This window comes from Mobula birostris, chromosome 6 (assembly GCF_030028105.1).
Source record: "Mobula birostris isolate sMobBir1 chromosome 6, sMobBir1.hap1, whole genome shotgun sequence".
Taxonomy (NCBI): Eukaryota; Metazoa; Chordata; class Chondrichthyes; order Myliobatiformes; family Myliobatidae; genus Mobula; species Mobula birostris.
Window position 1 is genome coordinate 157,477,551 of NC_092375.1, and position 26,289 is coordinate 157,503,839.

A 26,289-nucleotide genomic window follows, 5' to 3' on the forward strand; every position below is an offset into this window, starting at 1 on the left:
ATATTGATAACAGATGTTGGGCATTCTCTATATAACAGAGATGCATAAATGATAATAACAGCACTTACTGGTGTTCCAGGCACCCCATCCCGTCCTCTCTCACCACGTAAACCAGGACGACCCTAATGCACATGATAAAGAGAAACACTCATTTCACAACATAAAATTAATTTTTTACATTAATTACATTGATAAAAGAAATGCTTATCTGCTATATCAGAATATGGGTTTATAATACAATTGGTTGCACATTAATGTGTATGAAATGGAAAGAGCAGCTTAATAACCTACATGTCAAAGAGCTATTGTTTGTCCTTCTGTTTTCCAAAGTAAACATAAGGATTCGTTCCGTGCCTCAATGACCTCATGAGGAGCGGGTGTCATAGACTGGTGTTTCCCAGGATCTTGAAAGGCCTGAATACAATGGACATGGAACAAATGCTTTCTCCCATGAGAGAATATAGAAATCGGGTTCACTGTTTGAAAATGGCCGACTTGTCATTCAAACCAGAGATAAGGCAAAAATATTCTCTCAGAGGATTGTGTGCTTTTAGAAATCTCTTCTTCAAAGAGTGGTAGAAGTAGTGTCACTAAATATTATAAAGAAACAGATCATTGATAAATGAAGAATAAAACTTACTGGGAATAAGTGAGAATGTTGAAGCTACAATAGATCAGCCATGATCCTTTCCTCTGGTGGTTCAACAGGCTGACTAGTCTCTTCCTGCTGCGAATTCTCATTCTAGTATGTAAAACTGCTTGAGAATTTTTATCTACATGGCTTCTACATTATATCTACAATTCTATCTATGTTACATTTAAACCATTTAAATTAATGAGTGTAAAATATAGATGCACTGCTTTTCAAAATGGATTTCTTCAAACTTTCCTCTTCCAGAAATTAGCAGAAACTGAGGCTAATAGCTTAAGTGTATAGGCTGTAATCAGGCATTGGAATAACCAGTTGAGTTTCAAAATAGCTTTAATCAATTTAGAGAAGTGGGGAATGCAGTGACTTCTTCAATGTATATGATCTCTGTTAAATGATGCCTACATTATTGGCAAACCAATTTTGGATCTGTTGCAAGTCCAAAATGCATTAATGTCACATGCATCAAGATAATGACATGCATATGTATGAGCAGTCCTTTTCTTCATTAAGTCCTCAAAATCACAAGGCTCATCTTCTCTCCTTTTCAGGTTGAGAACAACTTGTTTCCATATCTAGCTCAGTTCAGTAATCTTGAAGTATCTGATGAGGTATTGCTGGATCTTATAGAGAGAAGTTACTTGACAGGTCAGTATGGGGTAGGTTGCATGGGAGGTGCTTGGACCTTTTCACTGTTTATGTTAGACTTCGGTGTTCCCAACATACTAACTTAAGATTCTTAATGCCATACTAAATTTGCATTCTTCATTTAGAAGGATCACGGCTCAGGGAACCTTATGAATCGGTGGGTGCTGTGTTTTTACAAGGCGTCTTTGAGAGAAACCTTGGGTATTTCTCCTGTTTACCTGGTAATGTATTGTCATGATATTGGAATGAAGGCTTTTTTTTTCCAAGAGTCTAGTGACAATTGGAATTAGCTAAGAGTAATTTGGGCCTCATTCTTGGGGACGTTATCCAACATCTAATTAAGTAATCATGTTGTATTCAATGATTCTTTGTTTGCATTCAGGCTTATCCTTATATGTAAAATTAAAGTTCAAAGTGAATTTATTATCAAAGTACATATATGTCACCATCCACAATCTTGTGATTCATTTAATTGTGGGCATGCTCAATAAAACCATAATAGAATAATAACCATAATAGAATCAATGTACACTAATTACCAATTCTCCTGGACACTTAAATTGTTTAGGTCTGATCAACCCAGCCCATTACAGTAATTATCCACAATCAGCATCTGAAATGTACTATCAACATACATAATATAGAATATATGCTACAACAAAAGTATTTTAATGCTTCTTCTTAAAATGTTCTTTGTTTTTTAACTTTATAAAATTTACTTAACCTAATGTTTTGATTTGATTTTGTATTTTATCATTTTCTTCAATAGGACATCCAAAAGCCATAGGCTCTACTTCCCTGAAGCAGCAGTAAGGGAACGAACTCCACCAGCAGCATGATGCACTGGGTTCAAAATATATTCTGGCCTTAACTTTACATTATGTCCCATAAACAGGATTAAGAAGGACAGTATCTGCCATCCATACATACGCACAGGCAGCTTTCAAATTGATACCAGTTTTATTCATGGGAATCGGTAGTTATGCCATTGTATCTTGTTATGATATTGGAAGTGGAATTGGTTTATTATTGTCAGATGTACACAGATGCAGTGAAAATTTTGCCTTGCATGCTGTTCATAGAGGTCAAATCATTAAACAGTGTATTGAAGTAGAACAAGGCAAATCAAGAACAGAATACAAAGTGAAGTGTATTGGCATTTGGGAAGAAATAGATCTAAAGATACAGAGTGATATGTACTTGCACCTTGGACAGAGCTGCTGCTCTCTGAACCAACTGGGCATACAGACCACAGTCAACCAACTATGTCATGGCAGATGAAAACTGAAATTGGACTGTGACTTTAGATAGGTAGATATTTAAGGAAAAGATGTGTCAGTATTCACATTCTCTATGGCAACTAATACCAAGACATTTTGTAAATTTGTTTTACCATCGCTCCAGGTGAGCCATCGGATCCAGGAGTGCCTCCATCTCCCTGTTTGAGAATGAAATGGAAAATCACTGTAATTCTAACAATAACATCCAGAAAACTTAATTATTTAGTTCTCTTTACTTTAATAATGAATTGGTGATTTTTTAAAATCAGAATTAATTGGGATAATTACCTTTGGGCCTGAAGGTCCTCGTTCACCTTTGCTACCATCATGTCCATTGATTCCCTGTCAATAGACACATGCAGTTAGACAATCCACATACATTTCTACAATGCAAGCAGTAGAAATAAACTATTGTTAATAATTGAGTTGTTATGGATAATATCCCATTATAATTATGGAATTAAAATATAAAAGCGTTTCTCCTGGATACTTACTCTATATCCTTTCAATCCAGGCATGCCAGGTCTTCCAGCAATACCAATAGGACCCTTTAAGAGAAATGGCACTGTCTTTGAATAGTTTCCATTAACAATACAATGTGAGTGGCAAGTTCATTTTTACCACAACCAATGAATCAGTCTGGGTAAATACCTGCCCCAACTTTTTAAGGTGGTAAGAATAGAGGTGGACATTGTTATCAAAGGTATTATTTCTTTGAAAGGTAACTAAGATTCTTACTACACACATGTTTGTCAAAGGTCTTCACAGCAGCATTGGCTTAACTTGATTTTCAATCTTAAATCGGTAGAGTTGCGAGAAGTCTGGACTCGCACATGGCCTTGCAGGAAAACGCAGTACTTGATTACCACAATGATATCATGCCTCCATAGATCTGACTAGCTAACTATGAGGAAAGATTACACAAGCTAGAGAAGCATCTGCTGAAAATCAGAAGTTTAAGGATTGTTTGAGAAATGGATGAAAATCTTCAATATAGGGTGGATAAATAAAAGGTACTACTAATAAAAAACCTAAAATATTGATTGCAATCTTTCAAACTACATACAAATGCATCAAAATAGAATTAAGACTTAGTGAAACTGTTGTATCTTCATGAAACACAAGGAGTACCTTATTGCTAAAGACGCAATTGAAAGAATTTAAAAGTCTCTTAATAAGTATATTTAGCCAGCTGTGACAAACTCTTAGAAACTGGTAGTGAACGTAATTCGGAGACCCCTTTCAACAACTTGATGTGGTCTTCACGAATATCAACAACTTCTTTATCAAAAACAATATATTATTCTTCAGTCTAAACAGTATATATTTCAATAAGTGTGCTGCTTATCACCAAACAATACAAATTGTATGTTCACCTGCAGAGACAATTATGCATTAATTTTATATATTTTTTTTACTTACTGGAGGACCTGGCAGTCCTCTGTGCCCATCTTTTCCTGAACTTCCAGGCGAACCCTAATTTTAAACATTACAATATCAGTTGTTATAGCAGATTTGGGATGGCAGCTTTAAAAACTGCTTTGAACTGTATGCTGCTGACACAAGCATTTGATAGTCAATGCAAAATTCTGAGATTCCGAGATAAAACAGGCTGCCTATTTGCCATGAAACCATTGAATTGCACAGGAAAAGACACATTTCATTCTCATTATTTTAAATATTGACAAAATACTGAGAAATAATAAATTGGGTAGGACCAGGATGATGGAAATGTGAAATTAGTCAAATAAGTCAATAGAGATTTTAATGCGTAGTATAAAATCTCTATAATTCCGATTCAAAAACATCAATGACAATACATGCTGCTCTTCAAATCATAAGGGAAGCTACAATTACATCAAATGAACATGTTGTAGCAAAGACTAAAAGATGATTGTCCAAAATCTGATTTATTGGGTCAATGTTTGCATCAATAGTTAATAGAAATCTCAAATACCCTCCAAAAGCAATCATTGGTATTGCAAGGTATGAGAAACACTTGTCTATTTATGTTCACAAAAGTGCACATCAAACTTATTCTTCCTGCTGATTATTCTGATTTCAATCTAGTCTATGTTAAACAAGATATTGATGAGGTCCAGCATGAATCATCGGCACGGATCAAGATAGCCTGGACCTCCGGGGAAGATTAATGTGCCTATAGATCTAGTGTTATAGACAATAGGTGCAGGAGTAGGCCATTTGGCCCTTGGAGCCAACACCGCCATTCACTGTGATCATGGCTGATCATCCACAATCAGTACCCTGTTCCTGCCTCCTCCCCATATCCCTTGACTCTGCTATCTTTAAGAGCTCTATCTAACTCTTTCTTGAAAGAATCCAGAGAATTGGCCTCCACTGCATTTCTGAGGCAGAGCATTCCACAGATCTACAACCCTCTGTGTGAAAAAGTTTTTCTTCAATTCCGTTCTAAATGGTCTACCCCTTATTCTTAAACTGTGGCCTCTGGTTCTGGACTGCCCCAACATTGGGCACATGCTTCCTGCCTCTAGTGTGTCCAATCCCTTAACAATCTTAAATGTTTCAATCAGATCCCCTCTCATCCTTCTAAATTCCAGTGTATACAACCCCAGTTGCTCCAATCTTTCAACATATGACATTCCCGCCATCCCTGGAATTAACCCAGTGAACCTACGCTGCACTCCCTCCATAGCAAGAATGCCCTTCCTCAAATTTGGAGACCAAAACTGCACACAATACTCCAGGTGGGGTCTCACCAGGGCCTTGTACAACTGCAGAAGGACCTCTTTGCTCCTATACTCAATTCCCCTTGTTATGAAGGCCAGCATGCCATTAGCTTTCTTCACTGCCTGCTGTACTTGCATGGTTACTTTCAGTGACTGATGAACAAGGACACCCAGATCTCATTATACTTCCCCTTTTCCTAACTTGACACCATTCAGATAGTAACCTGCCTTCCTGTTCTTGCCACCAAAGTGGATAACCTCACAGTTATCCACATTAAACTGCATCTGCCATGCATCTGCCCACTTACCAAACCTGTCCAAGTCACCCTGCATTCTCATAACATCCTCGTCACATTTCACACTGTCATCCAGCTTTGTGTTATCTGCAAATTTACTAACGTTACTTTTAATCCCTTCATCTAAATCATTAATGTATATTGTAAATAGCTGCGGTCCCAGCACCGAGCCTTGCGGTACCCCACTAGTCACTGCCTGCCATTCTGAAAAGGACCCGTTAATCCCTACTCTTTGTTTCCTGTCTGCCAACCAATTTTTTATCCATGTCATTACCCTACCCCCAATACCATGTGCTCTTGTTTTGCCCACTAACCTCCTATGTGGGACCATATCAAAGGCTTTCTGAAAGTCCAGGTACACTACATCCACTGGCTTTCCCATGTCCATTTTCATAGCTACATCCTCAAAAAATTCCAGAGGATTAGTCAAGCATGATTTCCCCTTCATAAATTCAGGCAGACTCGGACCTATCCTGCTACTGCTATCTAAATAAACGTCCGAGGTCGGCCGAGGTGCGACAAGTGAAGGACTGAGTGAAGGGATTGGCTGAGTAGGAGCGGTTGATTTAAAAACCGGTCGGGACTATCCAGCAACACAAACGTTCAAGGTCGGCCGAGGTGCAACAAGTGAAATGAATTAGTCAAAATATCAGCCAATATAATCAAGGTTTGCTCTAGGGGAGCGGCCTGTCGGGGAGCGGCCTTGTCGAGGGAAGTGCCTTGTGAGAAAAGTGTGAGTCTTTGTCTCGAGAGTCTTCGGTGAGGAGGCTGTGGGAGGAGACTACGCCACAGTTGGAGAGGGTGAGAAATGGTGAAGAAATGATAGGTCAACTGATTCAGTGTGATGCTTGCATGATGTGGGAGGTCAGGGACGTTGATGGTGCCTCTGGCTGCTACAAATGTGGAAAGTGTGTCCAGGTTCAGCTCCTAAAGGACCGCGTTGAGGCACTGGAGAAGCAACTGGATGACCTCAGGTTCATCTGGGAAACCGAGAGTTTTCTGGACACTGTTAATAAGAACTCATACCCGAACTTTTGATGAACTATTGCACTGTCACTCACAATAGGGAAAACCCTTCAACCATATCTCACAGAACTGCCATATTACCCAAACATGTATCACATTTCTCAATGCCATACTCCTGTCTTTTGAAAGATAAGGTTTGCGCAATCCAAGACAACAGGAGAGAAACATAGACAGCCGATGCAGCTGCTCGTCCTTTCCAAATAAAATGCTATGTATCACCACTGGGGCAATTCCCACAGATATTGCAAACAGTAGACTGAAAATTTTGACTATAGCGTTATACCAATGCATGATTTTTCTCCTCAGCCCTTCATTCAGCAACTTCAATCCATCTCCAGTCTCTACCCTTCTCTTATTTACAATGTACACAATCAACTTCACTTGCCAGTCATTGAAATGTTCCCATAACCTATGGACTCACTTTCAAGGACTCTTCTTCTCATGTTCTCTGTATTCATTGCTTATTTATTTAATATTATTGTAAAGCCTGGTTCACATCTTTACTATTATGCAGTAGATATGTCATTTAGCAGCTCTGTAAGAGCAGTTTGTTCTGCTGTCAGCCTGTTTGGGTTATTGTTGAAGATAAGGGATAATGTGGAATGTGTGCAATCTAATCAATGGGAAGTTTTCTTGGTGAGGGACAATAAGGTTGGTGTTGGGCTTGTGTTTGGCAGGAGATGGAGAGGGAAGGCACTGGGGAGAACTGCTCGTAGCAAACAATCCGGTGGGAGACACGTTTGTTCAAGATGGATTGTGACCGACGTTCAGAGGTGGTGGTGCTTTCACACGGACCGAGGGCCCAGCGTGTGAGTGACAGAGAAATTCAAGATGAGCTCCAACTTGTGCACATTTGACTGTTTAATTAGAATGGGCCCTTTTCTTTTTGGTATTCTTTACTAACCCTTCAGTTAAGATTCATAAATATAATTTCTTTAATCGTATGCAGTGTACCATCTGTTGTTTCCTGACACTAATTTGTAACAGGGTAGCAAAATACCCAGCATCCACACAAACCAGAGTTTGGGGCGTGATGAGTTGTCTCAATCTCACGAGTTTGGCAGGACTTAAGAATGGCTTCCCTCGACTTACGCAGCCAAGGAAACCAGGGTGTTTCATTATTATTTCTTTCCTTTTGCATCTGCGGAGTTTGTTGTCTTTTACATATGGTTGAATGCCCAGAATGTGTGTGATCTTTTACTGATTCTATTATGGACTTATTGAGTATCCCACAAGAACATGAATCTCAACATTGTATATGGTGATACATATGTACTTTGATAATAATTTTACTCTGAATTTGGATCAAATGCAGTAAGTTATACTCCTGTACCCTGCCACCACCCATCGCCACACAACACAATCTAACTCTAGTGCCTTAACGATTTCAAATTTTCCATGAAAAAGCTCCTCATGACGAAGATAAAACTTCATTCAATTTCAGTCATAACTATTGTCTGAGATAATGACATTACGTGTAACTTGGCCGATAGAATGGATGTATAATATCCATTAGTAAGATGTTAGGTATAATTAGCGTGCTGCCAAGTTATGGGCAAAGGTTCTATGAATTTCCCCATTTTGATGAACAAAAGTAGGGTCTGTGTTTCTTCTATCATGTGGATTGAAAGGTAAGAGAAACCTTGCATCAAAAAATAAGGCCTCTGTAGTAAGTAAGTTTAGTAAAGGGAAGGAGAATAACCAGCTTGGATGAAAGCATAAAAAAAATCGAAGGAGAAGTGAGAAACAGGAATGTGATGATTAGACAGGAGAAAGGGAATTAATCTGCCAGAGGAAAAGAGTGACACAAATATTTTCAAAGTGGTTTGTTTTAGAGCATTCCTTGGAATGTAACTCAGTAAGATGGGTTAATGCATAATGAAAATGTATTTCAATTTAGAAAGGGGTTGCTTCAACAAAGAAATAGCTAATCATAAGCTAATAATTTAATATGATTGGTAGTCACAAGACAACTTAATGCAACAATTATAAAAGTATTAGATATATGAAGGAGAAAGGAGCTGGCTGAATCAGAGTCAAATTCTTCCACCACACCTGAGTATTACTACCATTAGAGTAGAAAACACAAGCATATCTCTACAGATAAACATTAACCTATTCACATCAAACATCAGTGATGATGAATTTGAGTCTCATCAATGACCTGTGGTTGAATGAAGAAAACATTTGCTTGGTACATTCCTGAACACTGGTTCTTATCTATCTAGTTATTGCCACTTGGGCTTCATTGGTAATGCCAGCATGCATTGCCTTAGGTCTGGTAAATTGCCTTCTTGAACTACTGATGTTCTGCTGGTGAAGGCCACCTATTATGCTATCAGAAAGGCAGTTGCAGGATTTGAACCAATGATTAGGAAGGGACAGTAACTTTTTTATAAGTCACATGGTATGTCAATTGGAAGGGAATATGCAGGTGAAAGTGTCCTAACTGCTTGTGTCGCTTGCCTTTTTGTTGGTCGTAGAATTAGTAGGTTTGGGAACAGCTGCCAAACTGGCTTAGACAAGTAACTGTTGTGTACTTTAACAAAGATAAACAATGCAGATACATTGATTATACTTGTGATACTAAACCAAATCATTCTCCAAGACACCATTAGTAGTTATAGTTTAAGTATTATTTGTATTTTTCCAGTTACTTTAAGAATAAAATTTCCTAACTCTTGCTGACGGCAAAATTTTGCTTCATTATACATGTAAAATAAATTAGCAAATAAAATTAGCTAAAATAAAATTTAAGATAATCAAAACCATGAAAACTACATCGAAAAATAAAACTTACCTTTACAGTTTCTTCCGAATATTTCAAATAGTGAATCAGTTATTCTTTCTTATACAAGACTAGGTAAATGTTGACCAGAGTATGAGCATAAAATTAACTGCAATAGATTAATTGAGTTGCAAACACTTTAACTGGAATACTTCACCCTGTTTTGCACTTTGAACATGTTACAGAAAAAGAAAATTGCTGTTACTGGTCAAAAATGATAAATGGCAGCAGCATAGATACTTACATCCTTCCCTGTTGGCCCAGGAGGTCCATATGGACCTGGAGGACCTGGCTGGCCCTGCAGTAAAAACAAAGTAATTAATATCTTCAACAAAACAACAAATTTCACAATATCTACGTCATCTGATTCTAATATCTACTACCTAGTAAATTTATACTATTAAAGATAGAAAGTATAACAAAATATATAGAAAGGTTATTTGATTCGAAACAATTGGTTTATTGATCATTAGAGAATGTCTCTCTGGTGCTTCCTGCTGCCTTCCCCTTTTCTCAAACATGGATCCCCTCTCTCTGCCCCCTTCCCACTCTCAGTCCACAATAGAGACCCATATCAGAATCAGGTTTATCATCACTCACATGTTATGAGATCTGTTTTTCTTGCAGCAGCAGTACTGTGCAATACATAAAATTACTACAGTACTGTGCAAATAAAGAGGGAGATGACAGTCTCCATGATCAATTTGGAAGGTCTCCAAGATTAATTTGGAAGGTGAGAACAGTGTAAATTACTCATTTAATTTACAGTTATATTTTTAATATCCTGCCCATAACTGAAGAACACAAAAAAGATGGAAGCTGAACAAATTGCCTAAAACTTACTTTTTCATGATCAACTACACAAGAATATTTGAATAAATGACAAATATTATGTTTGTGACAATTACATTTAAATCCAAAGCAACTCACACAAAGTGTTGCAGGAGCTTATCAGGTCAGGCAGCATCAATGTAAAAGAGTAAACAACCAACGTTTCGGGCTGAGACCCTTCAACGGGACTGGAAAGAAAGAGAAGTCAGAGCAAGAAAGTAGGGGGTGGGAAGAAGTAGTATAAGGTGGCAGGTGATGGGTGAAACAGGGATGGGGGATGTGGTGAAGTAAAGAGCTGCAAAATTAATTGTTGTTGAAAGAGATGAAGGGCTGGAGAAAGATGGTAACTTGATAGGAGAGGATAAAAGACTATGGAAGAAAGGAAAGAAGGAGGAGAACAGGGGTAGGGAAGGGTGATAGGTAAGGAGGTAAGGTGAGAAAGGGAAACAGGAATGGGGAATGATGAAGGAAGAGCAATTACTGTCAGTTCAAGAATCCAGGTTATTTGCAGAAGAAGCAAGTGACCAAATACCAAGTCCTCCTCAGACCAACTGCACAAAAATTTCCAGTTAATGGTATTTCCTTGTTGTCCATCTTATTTTGATCTTTTATACTGAGCCAAATTTTCTTTCACTATGTCAGATAAAACATGCAAATCTATAGAAAGAGAAACAGGGCTAACAATTTAGGTTGAAGACCCTGTGTCAGGTCTGTGGAAAAAGCAATAATTTTCACCCTGGATCTGGGAGTCTTTGTCAAAACTGGGAAAAGGAAATTCTAACCTACACAGAATTCTGTCCAAATGATTCAACCTGATTTGTCAGCTATCCATTTCCCTCCACAGATGCTGCTGAGAGGCCATGAGTAAATAACTCGGAGTAGAGTGGAGTGGAATATTGATTTGGCAGGCAACTGTAAACTCAGCATCATCCCCTATGGACTTCCTAAAGGCACTTCCCAAAGTAGTCACCCTGTTTGTGTTGATTCCTGCAGAGACAACCATATTAACCTCAGCTTAGTTTTACTTGCTGCTTTCTCTTGGAGCACAACTTTTTTTATCATCTTGAATAGTCTATTGTGTGCAAGTTGGTCAACTTTGTGCAGACTACATTAAATGTATTATCATCTTAGGTCTTCATTGTGTAATGCCCTAGTTCATATTTTTACTGTTATGCTGTTTGTATTTCATTCTGGCAGTTCTGTAAGAGCAGCTTGTTTTCAGCTTGCTCCATTTTCAGCTTGTTTGGGTTATTGCTGAAAATAAGAGCTGAGGAGAAATATGTGCCATCCAATTAGGATGGTTGACTTAATGGGGTGTTTCTCTGGTGAGGGACACTAAGGTTAGGCTTAAGGCTTTTATTTGAGAATAGATGAAGAGGGAAGATTCAGGAGAAAAGATGTCATAGGATTTGACCTGGAGCTGGACCGTTATTCGATAAAGCCAGGGGTGATATCAATTGAGGATCAGTGACTAAGGAAAAACTGTGAGCTCCAACCACCTGTGCACATTAGACTGTTTCATTAAAATGGGCAATTTTTCTTTTTTTTTGTTCTTTTCTTTACTAACTGTTTAGTCAAATTAAGAATCATAAAGATAATCTTTTAATTGTATGCGGTGTACTATCTGGTATTGTGGCACTAATTTGTAACAGGGTAGCAAATGACACAGCATCCACACAAACTGGGGTTTGGTGTGGGAGAGCACCTCACTCCCAGGAGTTTGGCAGGGTCAGAAGTTGTCTTCCCTAGACTTACGCAGCCAAGGAAACCAAAGGGTTTCACTTGTAGTTTCTTTAATCTGACATAATCCTTCCTTTTTACTAAGGAATTAATAAAAGGAATTAGCTGTATTTTTATTAAGGAATTAGCTGTCTTTTTCTGAAAACTCATTTAAGCTGTCCTTCCTGAATTATTTATTCCAATTGCCCTTATTAATCTGATAAGCTTATGATTTATCCCTTACTCCCTTCTTTAAAGATTTGATAGATGTGATCTTGCCCTGTAGCCAAAAAAAATGTGGAAATGGTAGAGCCATTGCTGCGTTCTTCCCATTTCTTTTTAAAGCCTGAGATAGATTCTGTCTTAGCTTGACAATTTAACAAATTTTTAAAAAGTTGAATTCCAGACATAGTCCACATAAAGTTACCACTATCTTTTCTTCCAGAACAGCAATATGACTTTATAATTATTAACTGAGACATATTTGAGCTTTAGTGCTCTACAAATGTATATTGTTTTCCTCTTATTACTACTCCTAGTAAACGTCGCTGTTTCACACGCATATTGATACAAGTAGTATACGGCTTAAGTTTCATTCGGACTTGTGAACACTTGGGGTCAGGATCTAATCTCCTCGATGTGAGGTTCCCATCAGCTCTTCTGCAGCCCATTCCCTAAGCATAAAAGCTCCAAAAAAGGACCATTATGTCAAGTAACATAAAGTATAGAATTTCTTCTTCATTAATGAAAGTGTACAATTTTGTCTGCCATTTGTCTGCCATAGATCTTTTACCTTGTTAAATCCTAAAAATAAACTCATATTAAACCCATGTATAACAGTATCCCTTTTGTTGTGCTCTTGAAAATCAGTTAAAGGTAAATCATTATGTTAGATATTTGCTCACACACAGACACTGGTCTATCATATATCAAAGCTGATGACAGGAATGTTAAAATCTTTTTGATGTGGGTTTCATTTGAAAAGACAGAAAGTTAACCTAAAAGCTTTAAAGGGCCTTCATCTTCATGAGCACATCAACAAGTCAGGAAGATAGAGAACCAAAAGCAAGAAGAAGTGAAACAGTTGAACAGATTGTACGAGGAACTCAGCAAGTTAGGCAGCAACTGTAGAGGAAACGTAGTATACTTTTCCTTCTTCGAAATGCCATTTTCTTAATTGTAGATCTTTATGATACTCACCCTAGGACCAGCAGGTCCAGTCTCACCCGTTCCCCCTGAGTAACCTTGTGGACCCTAGGTGTGAACATAATATACATAATATGATATAAACAATAAATATCATGTTTCAGAATATTATTTTTTTTTTTATAATTCAGCTAAAAGTTCATCATTTTTATTGAATCATGAATTCCTCAAAAGCAGTCATAAAATAGGACATATTTTGATGAGCTTGGTAGTTAAAACCTCAAAAGATACTGAGTAAACTTGGGTTGTTTTCTCTGGAGTGCTGGAGGCTGAGGGGAGATCTGATAGGGGTTTACAAGATTATGAGAGGCCTAGATAGAGTGGATAGAGAGTATCTGATTGCCAGGGTTGAAATCCTTAATAACAGAGGGTATGCATTGAAGGTGAGAGGGAGTAGGTTCAAATAGGATGTAGGAGTAAGTTTTTTACTCAGAGAATTGTGGATGCCTAGAATGTGCTTCTTTGTATGGTGTTGGAGGCAAATTCATTTGGATAGGCACATGAGTGTAAGAGAAATGGAGGGATAGGGACATGGTGTAGGTAGGAGGGATTAGTGTTTGGGTGTTCTGGACTTTCTTTTTACCTGGATGGCACAAAATTGTGGACCAAATGGCCTGTTCCTGTGCTGTATTCTTCCATGTTCTAATATCATTGCTTCATTAGAAAATCAGTTTTGGTTAGACAGTTGTTTTTGAGAATCCTGAAAATACTATCTATTCCATTCCCTCATAACAGTTCAGGAAATTTTAAAACATGTAACTTGCCTGTCATGCTTTACATTTGGAATGGCTGCTCACAGATTCTTCAACAGAGTAGAAATGTAAATCAAGGTATCGAAAGGGAATACGGGATACTTGATACTTACCACTGTTGGCTGAGGCTTGGAATACAACAGGGCGCCCATTGCAAGAACTGTATACATTATATCTCAACTGGAGCACTTTATGCATTTAGAGTTGCCACAGCAAGGACATCATGAATTGGAGAAGGTGAAAACGATCTTATGAAGATCTTGCCACGGGTAAAGAATTGTTGATGCATGGAATGGTTGGTTAGGCTGGAATAGTTTTCATTTGAACAGCGAAGACTGAGGGGATATCTAATCAAGGGGTATAAAATTTTGAGGACCAGATAGTGTGAACAGGAAGGCTGTATTTTCCTTAGTACAGATCAAATATTTGAAGCGTTTGGATCACATTAGTACTTGGTGAATTTAAAAGAGTTAAGGTAATAAATTTTCACCCAAGAGCATTGCAAGTCTGGAATGGACTGTCCAACAGAGCAATAGAGTCCAAAAGCTTCACCACATTTCAAAAGTTCTTGTGCGAGTAGCTGATTTGCCATAGGATTATGAAATTAAGTTTGGCTTTCCCGGATACAAAGGTCTAAATCAACTCCTACTTTGTTGTATTTCTGTTATATCTCAATTCAACCAGTAGTGATACTTCTAAAATACATCACTAGCCATGGATTTTGGTTTGTATTGTGGGACTCTTGAGCTACAAATAAATTCCTTATGCACTTTAAATATTTTACGTTTAGAGAAGAACATACAAAATACGTACATATACACAGAGTTACATTGGGCTTATTAGTAATAGGGACAAAAAATTTTCTATTCATGCCCAACACCTTTAACTCTGAAATGGTAAAACTCTGAACGAATGGTATTTCCTTCCATATAGTTAGAAGTTCCTAACCTTATCTTATTGAAACCATTATTTTCATATGCATAAAAGGCCTTTATTAAATTGCATTATAGGAGGCTAGGAATTCTCAGGTTCTGAATCTCTTTAATCTATCTATTTACAAATATCACATGACTGATTGCTCAACAGTGAACTGTCCCGGTTGTGGAAGTGTTAAGAAGCGGGCTTTTAAGTGATTGACAACTGTTTCTAGAATTACTTGCTTTCTTCAGAGATACATTTGCTTTGCAGTATTGTCAACCTTAGTTTGAAAAGCATCAAAATACAGTAAAGTAAATACAAATGCTAAATACAGTATAAGCAGCTACTTACAGGTGGTCCAGGGGGGCCAACTGGACCTCTAGGTCCTGGAGGACCCTAAATTATAAAGAATTATAAGTTGTTATTATGAAATTAAAGCAGAATATCTGTGACTTATTTTGATGCAAGCAGAATCCAGTGATTTAAACAGCAGAATGACAAGAATCAACTCACTGTAACCGTCCCAACTCCTGTTACTGGTCCGTAGCCACTTTTCTTGCTACCCCATCCATATCCATATCCATCTTTACCTTGATATACAGGCTGCAATAAAGAATAAATTTGAATGCTCTTCACAGACCAAAACTTAGAAACTTGAGAATGTTAAAACAATCAAATTAACTTAAATAACTATTTTGTTCAATCAAAATTGTCTTAAATTCAGCCATGTATGTTCCCAAGCCCAGCTGCGAAAGGGGGTTGGGCATGGGCTAGCATCCCCATCCTGTAATGCCCCAGAGCTATAGAAATGCCAACAGAAGCTCCAAAGACCTCATTCCTAGAAGCAGATTTTGGCCCAGAAGACAACGAAGGGCAACACCTGGGGACGACTTGAAAGACTGGCCCAGGAGAGAGGACTCTGGCAAGCTGCTGTCAGTGACCTATGCCCAGTAAGGGTGATGGGCATAATTAAGTAAATTTGTCTTACTCCCTGAAGGAATAATACCAGGACTATAATCTTACAAACTACATTTTCCTCAGAAAAGACAAAGGCTATCTGTCAGTTTCAATGTAAAGCATTTTGACCATTTTAGATTGTCAATGAAAATTGCGGTGTGCATTGACCTCAATGCAATTATACATATGGTAAAGCATTACTAAATGTTTAGAATTATGGCATCATAAAATTTTTGAAAAATCTGAAATTTATTAAAACTTACTTATAGCTCATTGAAATAATAAAAATATAGTCATATTATTGACTGATACCTTTTAACATAATTATCAAAAGATAAGAGGAAGAGCAGGAAACAAAAAATTGCTGAGATATATCACAAAGGTATAATCCAACAGAGGTTATTTCGATTTTACAGATGTCATTGGTGTTGAATATTATAGCATCAAAACAAAATAGATTAATTGAAAGGATCAGATTAACAAATACTGTCAAAGTATGGAACTATAACAGCTAAGACTCTGGTACAGGATAAACACAACAATATATACAAGATCATTTTACCTCTTTCAGTAGCAAAGAATTTCAGGAGCACCCTGCACAGATAATTCTAAATTGTACAGTTATTGTCATTGATTTGATAAAGAAATGTCATTGCTTTTTAAAGTTTAAGAGAAATTGTTGTGCAGGTGTCAGCAATTCACCTACTGTAGGCATGGAAGGGAAATGGGGAGACTGGAAGGAGAAGGGGCAAATCAGGCATGGAAGCGTTGGGTAAAGAGGAGGGGAATAGAACAGGTGGCACGGTAATGTAGTGGTTAGCACAATGTTTTACAGTACCAGCGGGTTCAATTCCCGCTGCTGCCAGTAAGGAGTTTGTACATTCTCCCGGTGACTGTGTGAGTTTCCTCCTGTTTCCTCCCACAGTCTGAAGACGTACCAGTCGGTAGGTTAATTGGTCATGGTAAGTTGTTCTGTGATTAATCTAGGACTGAATTGGGGATTTCTGGGCAGCATAGCTTGAAGGGCTAGAAGGACATATTCCATGTTAAATCTCAATAAATAAATAAATAAGGTTAAAAGGTGAGAGGGGGTGGAAATGTGGACAGAGGGAGACAGGAGGATGAGGAAGAGAGATCACTAAATAGGAGGAAGAAGATGAAGGGGAAAGAGGGGAAGGGAAGGGTGGAAATGGGGAAAAAAAACAGAAGTTGAGGGAGTGATGATGGAATTGGGAAATCATTGGGAGGGAGTATGTGGCAGCTGAGAAAAGCAGGAGGAATGCAGACATTGCATTTAGGCTCCACAGACCACTCAGTAGATCTATTGAAGAGTCTAAACAGTAGTGTATAACAAGTGTTACTTCCACCATTAACCTATTTTTGAGAGCGACTGAAATGGTAAAACTTATCAGCACTGGGCATTTTGTCTGCATATGGAGGAATGAACAATTGAGCTGCTACACCTGGCATGTGATGCACAAGCCTTAAAGATAGTGAGATGCATTTGCTGCTCGTCCTCAGAGAGATTGAGGTGCTTGTAGGGTTAGACATGCTGACATCTCAATAACAGGTCATCTTAAATTTCCATCACTCAAACAGAAGTCCAGGACATACAGATTTATGAATGACTAATCACCAGCACATCGCTTTGACTATCAGTCTACTGGTCTGCCCAATGCAGCCCATTGAATTAAACTACCAACTGCAGCTTATACCTCGACATATCACGAGCTATATACGCCTTTCATTCCATTTTTTCCATTGAAGAGTTTAGAATGGCTGCCTTCAGAATATGCTGTTGATTTGGATTGAGTGTTCAGTATCTACTTAACAATAATCAGGACATACATAAAATGGCTTTTAAATTTGTTACCTCTGATCATGTAAGCAATAAACTTTATTTCAGGCTGCACAATAAAAACTTCAACCGGGTGGTAGGGAAATGGTCAACTTACTACTCCATTGGAAGATCCAGGAGGGCCAGGAGGGCCAGGAGGTCCGGGAGGGCCAGGGTAGCCATTCCTTCCAGGTGCTCCAGGAGGACCAGGTGGACCCTTGTATATAAAATGAGTATTCACAATCAAATATTTTTAAAAAGACATACATGGCATTCAGATATTATTTTTTTATTTCCAAGCTTGAAGAGTTATTTTTATTTATTCATGGGATGTAGATGTTGTTAGCAAAACCAATATTTATTGCCCAGCCCAAGTTATACTATGAATCACCTCTTTGCAATTCATGCTACAAAGGCGCTTACACTCTGTTGTGGGGTAGGGAGTGCCATTACTTAGAAACAGCGATAAAAAGGAAAGTAACATGTTGCCTAACCAGGATGGTGTGAAACTTGTGGAGGAATTTGCAGATGTAGCACACTATGCACCAGGTACCTTTGTCCTTTCAAGTGGCAGACGTGGCATGTTTGGAGTGTATGTTAATGGCAATTGATGTACACATGTTGCCAAGACAACAAGATTTTGCTCCATAAGTCAATGTGGTGTGTGATAGCTGTCCCATATTAAGAGATTACACATGGTGAAATCCCACTTCTCAAGTTCAAGTATAATTATTATTCAACCATACATGAATATAGTTAAATAAACCAGCGTTCCTGCAGGGCCAAGGTGCAAAATGCATTACCAACAGCACACAGTACACTGCACATGGCATATATAGCACATATGATTACAACAGCAGAAAAACATAAGGTCACAAAGAAAAAAAATACTATCGCCCAAGTCCCTGAGTGGCATGGCATGTAGGTTGATGGCAAGTTGTCCTGGACCAGCTTGTCCTTCCTTCAAGTGAACACTGGAGAGCAGCACTGATGAGGGGCCAGCCCCAACCCACAGAGATATCTGCTCTCTCCAACACTGCTTCCAGCGTCTCCTCCCCCTGGATGGCTGAAGAGGCGATCCAGCAGCATGAGGGTTAAGTCCTCACCACAACCGAGGCAAGACAGCTTCCCTGCCGTGGGTCTTTCCAATGAACCAGTGAACTGGACGTGCAGTATACTGTTGTAAATTACCAATGTCTAACAAGGTCATGCAATCACGATACAAACATCCAAGACAACCACTTGCACTGCAAACCACCTTGGCAAAACAATAGTATGTAATAAGTCCAGGCAACGACACAACAACAGTACGCAATAAGTCCAGCTTCATCACCATCGAGCAACTCGCTAATGTGATAGTCCTGCAGTACTTAATGTCCTTAGAACCAAGTAGTATCTTATGATTGTATAAAAGACATAGAGGATGAGCAATTACACCTTTAATTGGACTGTGGTTGCCATCTTACCAATGTGAAGTAGGACAGAACAGGTCAGGCTCTTAGTTGGGTCTAATGTTCTATAGCAACAGACTTGGCAACCCCAAGCAAACAATTTTCTTGAAAGAGTACGCAATCTTTATATGGACACAATTAGAATGTAGTTATGTAAATTGAATCATTTTGAAAGCTTTGCATTGATCCCTTACAAAGCCTCAACATTGGAAACCAGTTAGCTTTACAAATTACATTTTATTATCAAAATTGCTATTAAAATGTAATCCCCCTTTAAATTTAAAAAAACAATATTAACTAATTCCTTTCTTGATGAGATTATCTGAGATTTTGCAAATAATTTGATTGTTCTAAATGTGTGCATGTTTACAACCACCAACCTGTCATAAGGTCCAAATGTCAATATTGTTTGATGGTCCAGTTTTATCAGGGGAGGGGTAGTATCAACTACAAATGAGTAGGATGAATAACATCTATGCATATGATATAACCCTTTTTGTTTGCTATTACACAAAGAAATTCACAATTCATGATAATTTCACTATTAAAAAGTAAGATTGGACAAACACCAAAAGCTATTTGTTTTATTTTAAATCAAAAGGTTTGCACTTACTGGGTGTCCATTTTCAGGTGTTATAGTCTATAATGTAAAAAATATATATTTTACTAATAGGAAGTATCATATAAATGACAAAATACTCCAGTATAATATGTGAACAATATTGTTATATGAGCATTTTGTTACATGAAAACATAAAAAATTGCATGCTTAGATAATGCTGCTCTGCAAACCAACATGAACATGACTGATCACTTGCATGCATAGGACCCATTGATACCTGATTGCTTACTGGTAATAATTCTATTCAGTTAATCTCTTTTCCTGATGCCTTTCATTTCACACTGCATCCTTTTTTTTCTTTTTAACTCTATATTGAATGCCACAATCATATCCATTTCCAGTGAACATTAAAAATAAGTTTATAAATGATGATATATTGAAATCAAACCAAAAGACCTTACAGGTATTGATTTGAACTCCTGGTACTAGAAGATGACAGCAAAATAGGATGATTTATTGCAGCAATTCTTCTACTCATCCAGTGTAGATTTGGATTTGTAGAAAATTCAATTTATCAATGCAAATCTTATAAAGCTGTGGTATATTATTTTATTTTCCCAATACAAGGTTTTTAAAGTTCTTTCTCTAAAGTTATACAGGCAAAATCACTTTTTGGAAAATTCATCCTCTAAAGTATCACTGGTCTGAAGCAAGAAAATCATTTTCTGAACTGATGAAATATTTAAAATAATGTTAAGGTGTAATCGCAGATGGTCTAACATTTTCTGATAGTACGTTCACTCTCTACCAATGTGCAGTTCATGGGCAACATATGGTACTGTACAAAAGTCTTAGGCCCCCTAGATCTCTCATATGGTTTCAGATGCCATGGCCTCTACAGAGCCCTGATCTGAACATCATTGAGGCTGCCTGGGATTACCTGGAGAGACGGAAGCTAGCGAGGCAGCCAACATCTCCAGAAGAACAGTGGCAAGTTCTATAAGATTCGAGGAACAACCTACCGGTCGATTTTCATGTAAGACTGCCTGCTTGTACCTAAGAGAATTGATGCAGTTTTAAAGTGAAAGAGTGGATAGAGCAAATGCTAATTTGATTTAGATTTTTTTTACTGTTTACTGCTACTTATAGTAAATTTTTTGATATTTAGAAGCTGTTCACTTCATTATTTTGGAAAGCATCAGCGCTTTACGGAATTGTTTTACTCGTGTTTAAGACTTTTGTACGGTATTGTATATGACATGATTGATCCTCTATCCGGAAGGACATAAGTGATCTGGTATTGGATCTTGGATCACATTTACATTCAGATGATAAACTGCTTAAAGCCTTCAGGTAAATAAGGAATAGTGGTGCTCTAAAACTTGTGGAGGCCCTGGACATACAGAAAATTATTGCTGGGGCTTCTGTGTAGGTTCATGAAAATCTCCACTGTAAAGTAAACCATCTGGATAAAACAATAGCCTAACCGGTTCTGCAATAATGGACATTGCATGAAATGATACTACATAAATTGTACATTTCAGAAATCTGATCATTTTTTAAAACACTTTAAGACTTAAAACATGTTATAACAATTAGAAGTACATTCTAAAGAAAATACTCCAAGCCATTTAGAAAACATGCATAAAAATCAAGAACATAGAACAGTACAACACAATGCAGGACCTTTGGCCCAGATATTATGCTGACCTTTTAACTTACTCTAACCCCTCCCTCACATATAGCCCTCCATTTTTCTATCACCCATCCAACAGTCTCTTAGTGTCCCTAATCCAGACATCCCACCTCCCCCGGAACTTCCGGGAATCTCCGGCATATTAATAGTGGCTCCCTGATGCCCGCAAATTATATATGATATCACGGAAATCAATTTTTTTGAGAGCGAGCACAAGAAAAGCAAGAGCGAGCACGAGAGCGACCACGAGATAGAGTGCGCGCGCGAGAGAGAGCGAACGAGCACGAAAGCAAGCGAGAGCGCGCGAACGACAGAGAGAGAGAGGGAGAAAGAGAGAGAGAGAGACAGAGAGAGAGAGAGACATTGCAGAGTGTTCCAAAAAAAAACGTATGCCACCCCAGACTACGCTAAAGTGTACCCCTGCCTAATAGGGGTCAAAAATAATGACAGTGTTGCTCGCTGCACTTTTTGCAACAATGACTTTTCTATTGCCCATGGTGGGTTAAGACTGTAAAAGACATGTTGAGGTGAGTTTAACAGGTGTCATTCGTTCATTAGCATAGCTAACGTTATTTAAACTAGCTGGCCAGCTGCTAAGGAGCTACTCTATTGCAGACATCCCACCTCTCCCGGAGGTCTCTCGCAAATTGATGATGCTACTTCCCTGAAATGAGTTTTTGCAGGGTGGGATGTCTGCCTAATCCATCTGTCTCTACCACGTCCCCTGGCAGGAGTTCCACACACCCACCATTTTCTGTTTAATAAACTCACCTCTGACATCCCCCCTATATTTTCCTCCAGTTCACCTCAAAATCATGCCCCTTCATGTTAGTCATTTCTGCCCTAGGAAAGATCTCTGGCTATCCATTTGACCTATGCTGCTGATCATCTTATACATGTCTATCAAGTCATTCTTATCCTCTTTCATTCCGTGAGGGTGGACTGAGCGAACAAGATCTTTTGTCTATGGAATGGAGGAAGATGAGAGGTGATTTGATAGAAGTGTATAAGATGATAAGAGACATTGATAGAGCGGACAACCAGCACCTTTATCGCAGGGTGGAAATGGCTAACATGAAGGGGCATAATTTTAAGATGAGTGCAGAAAATATAGGGTGACATGTCTGAGGTACAGTAGGTACGTGTCTGAAAATCACTGTCAGGGCAGTGATAGAGGCAGTTACATTAGACAGATTTAAAAGGTTCTTAAGTGGGCACATGGATGAGGGAAAAATGGAGGACTACATGGGAGAGAAGCATTAGATCTTGATCTTGGAGTAGGTTAAAAGGTCTTCACAACATCGTGGGCCAAAAGGATTGTACTGCACTATACTGTTCTATATACATCACTGAAAGTATTATATTTTATGTACCTTTTAAAATTAAATCACTTGCCTGAATTCACTTGTAGTCTTTTACACAGCTAAAACAACATCCCCTCAGGACTAGTAATCTATGAGGCACTGTGTGTTATGTTTTGGAACTCCAAAATATATAAAAAAAAAACTAATTGAAAGAAAAACAAGGGAGACAGGAATGTTGAGTTTAACTTAATTTTTTACTTTAAGCGAAGTGTGCATGCATCACACAGCAACATGACAACAAATGCCATTCACCTACTTTGTACGTGTAACCATAAGTAATAGTCCAGCACATTCCCTGCTCTACATAGAAAAATAGAAACATAGAAAACCCTCAGTTCAATACAGGCAAATCATCCCACAATGCTGTGCTGAACATGTCCTTACTTCTGAAATTACCTAGGGTTACCTATAGCCCTCTATTTTTCTAAGTTCCATTGTACCTATCCAGGAGTCTCTTAGAAGATCCTGTTGTATCTGCCTCCACCACTGTCGCTGGCCGCCCATTCTACACATACACCACGCTCTGCGTAAAAAAACTTATCCCTGACATCTCCTCTGTACCTACTTCCAAGCACCTTAAAGCTGTACCCTCTCGTGTTAGCCATTTCAGCCCTGGGAAAAAACCTCTGACTATCCACACGATCAATGGCTCTCTTTATCTTGAACACCTCTATCAGGTCACCACTCACCTCCGTCGCTCCGAGGAAAAAAGGCAGAGTTCACTCAAACTATTCTCATAAGGCATGCTCCCCAATCCAGGTAACATCCTTATAAATCTCCTCTGCACCCTTTCTATGGTTCCCACATCCTTCCTGTAGTGAGGCAAACAGAACTGAGCACAGTACTCCAAGTGGGGTCTGACCAGGGTCCCATATAGCTACAACCTTACCTTTCGGCTCTTAAACTCAATCCCACGGTTGATGAAGGCCAATGCACTGTATGCCTTCTTAATCACAGAGTCAAACTGCACAGTAGCTTTGAATGCCCTATAGACTCGGACCCCAAGATCCCCCTGATCCTCCACACTGCCAAGAGTCTTACTATTAATACTATATTCTGCCATTATATTTGACCTACCAAAATGAACCACCTCACACTTATCTGGGTTGAACTCCATCTGCCACTTCTCAACCAAGTTTTGCATCCTATTGATGTCTTGCTGTAACCTCTGACAACCCTCCACACTATCCACAACACCCCCAACCTTTTTGTCATCAGCAAATTTACAAACTCATCCCTCCACTTCCTCATCCAATTCATTTATAAAAATCACGAAGAGGAGGGATCGCAGAACAGTGCCCTGAGGCACACCACTGGTCACCGACCTCCATGCAGAATATAAACTATCTACAACCACTCTTTGCCTTCTGTGGGCAAGCCAATTCTGAATCCACAAAGCAATATCCCCTTGGTTCACATGCCTGCTTACTTTCTCAATATGCCTTGCATGGGGCACCTATCAAATGCCTTGCTGAAATTCATATACACTACATCTACTGCTCTACCTTCATCAATATGCTTAGTCACATCCTTAAAAATTTCAATCAGGCTTGTAAGGCACTAACTGCCTTTGACAAAGCCATGCTGACTACTCCTAATCATATTATGCCTCTCCAAATGTTCATTAATCCTGCCTCTCAGAATCTTTTCCATCAGTTTACCAACCACTGAAGTAAAACTCACTGGTCCATAATTTCCTGGGCTATCTCTATCCCTTTTTTGAATAAGGAAACAGCATCCCATTCCTACTAGTCCATCCAAGCTATATCTCTCTATGTTCACTTTTTCCTTCTCCATTGACCAACAATTTCTATCCCTTACCCCTAGTTCTACATTTCTATTAACCCTCCCTCGTCTAGTTCCACTTAACATTCCAAGATTCAGTCTCCCATCTTCTCCCTCCCCACACCACTCTAGACCTTCTGGTTCCATCTGCCCATGATCCTACAACCTCACCTGCTTCCACCTATCACCTACCAGTCCACCATCTCACCTCTCCAGCTCATCTCTTTATATTGACTATCTTGCCCGTACACTCCCAGTCCTGATTCATGGTCTCTGCCTGGAATCTTGCCCATCTCCTTGCCTCTGCAGATCCTGCTAAACCTGAAATTTATTTTTTTTCCCTAACTTTCCAGGCTGATTTTCCATCAGAACCAGATCTTCTAAATGTGGAAAAGGAGGAGAACTCTACTCTTGCACTACATGCATTCCCTTGATGTTTATTAAATGTAGCAAACATATTTCCAGATTGTTATTGAGTAATTCCTACTCACCACATCGTGACTGTTGCCAAAGAATGCATCCCATACCACACAACTGAAATTCTGGATTACCATTGCTTATATAATTAACTATATTCTACATTGCACACAAATTATATCAATATCCGATCCTGAAAGACAAATTCTAGGCGCAGGTTATACATCAGCATTTTAAGAAAAATGGAACATGCCATAGAAAGACTCTTACAGGGTTTAGACAGATTGGACAGCACTCTTCATTGAGGATCTCTGCATCAGGGCAGTCGACATCATCACAAATTATTTCCTCACAGATGACCTCCCCTTTGTCACAGACGCAAACTCTGCAGGGTTCTGGTTTCCAAACATCGGTGTCGGAATATTCTGTATCTTCAAATGTGCATAAATCACCTGAGAAAGAAACAGACACATGTATTAAACTCAGAACATAAGAAATAAGAAGAGCAGAAGGAGGTCGGCCAGCTCTTGGCATTCAACGAGATCATAGCAGATTCAGTGCTTTCTCCAATACCACCTGAGTCCCTTGTCATTTCAATATTTCATTCTTGAATATAGACAAATACATGATCTCTATAACTGTCATAACAAAGAACTCAGGATTCTGTAAGTGAAGAACTTCCTCCACATCTCCACCAAAAATGGACAATCTCTTATTATGAAACAAAGACGCCAAAGATATCATCATGAGGGGGATCATCTTCTCAGAATCCACAGTGTCAAAACTCCTTTGAATCTAATTGTTTGAATATACCTTGTAAAAAAGAACAAATTATTTTTGTTGCAGCTGCACACCCGGACATATCCTACACAATCAGGAAAGCTCATCAATGCCTCTACTTTCTGAGGAGGCAGAAGAAAGCTGGACAATGCACATCAACACTCCCGTCCTTCTGGTGATGCACAGTAGAGAGCACCGTAACATGCTGCGTCACTGCATGGTACAGAAACTAGACTGCGGCAGACAAGAAGGCTCTAAGACGGGTGGTCAGAACTTCCACAATGCATCACTTGCTCCAGCCTATCCGCCATCAATGACATATACCTCAAAGGCTGCCAGAAAAAGGCCAGTAATGTCATGCTCACGGACTATTTGTCCCACTCCCATCAGGGAGGATGCTACGTAGCATCCACTCCAGGATCACCAGACTCAAAAACGGTTACTTTCTCCAGGTAGTAAGGCTGATCAACACCTCCACCCATTAACCCACCCCTCCACACCCCCCAACCCCTGCTTTATCATTTCCTGTCAGTCACCTTATGTACAGACACTCCTGTTCCGAGCATTACTTTATGGACATACAACCAATCTAAGTATATAAGCTATCCAATGTATTTAT

At 38.8% G+C, this 26,289-nt stretch overlaps 1 protein-coding gene across 1 annotated transcript in view; it reads right to left on the minus strand.

The window, feature by feature from the left end:
* LOC140199506 (uncharacterized) overlaps positions 1-26,289 on the minus strand; it is a 131,291-nt gene that overhangs the window by 57,016 nt on the left and 47,986 nt on the right. Inside the window, exons 2-13 of the mRNA XM_072261703.1 lie at positions 25,161-25,342; positions 19,680-19,706; positions 17,734-17,832; positions 15,335-15,424; positions 15,173-15,217; positions 13,146-13,199; positions 9,640-9,693; positions 4,000-4,053; positions 3,072-3,125; positions 2,866-2,919; positions 2,691-2,735; positions 69-122 (exon numbers count right to left, since the gene is read on the minus strand). Coding sequence (XP_072117804.1) covers positions 69-122; positions 2,691-2,735; positions 2,866-2,919; positions 3,072-3,125; positions 4,000-4,053; positions 9,640-9,693; positions 13,146-13,199; positions 15,173-15,217; positions 15,335-15,424; positions 17,734-17,832; positions 19,680-19,706; positions 25,161-25,342 — 812 coding nt within the window. The remainder of the gene's footprint in view (positions 1-68; positions 123-2,690; positions 2,736-2,865; positions 2,920-3,071; positions 3,126-3,999; positions 4,054-9,639; positions 9,694-13,145; positions 13,200-15,172; positions 15,218-15,334; positions 15,425-17,733; positions 17,833-19,679; positions 19,707-25,160; positions 25,343-26,289) is intronic.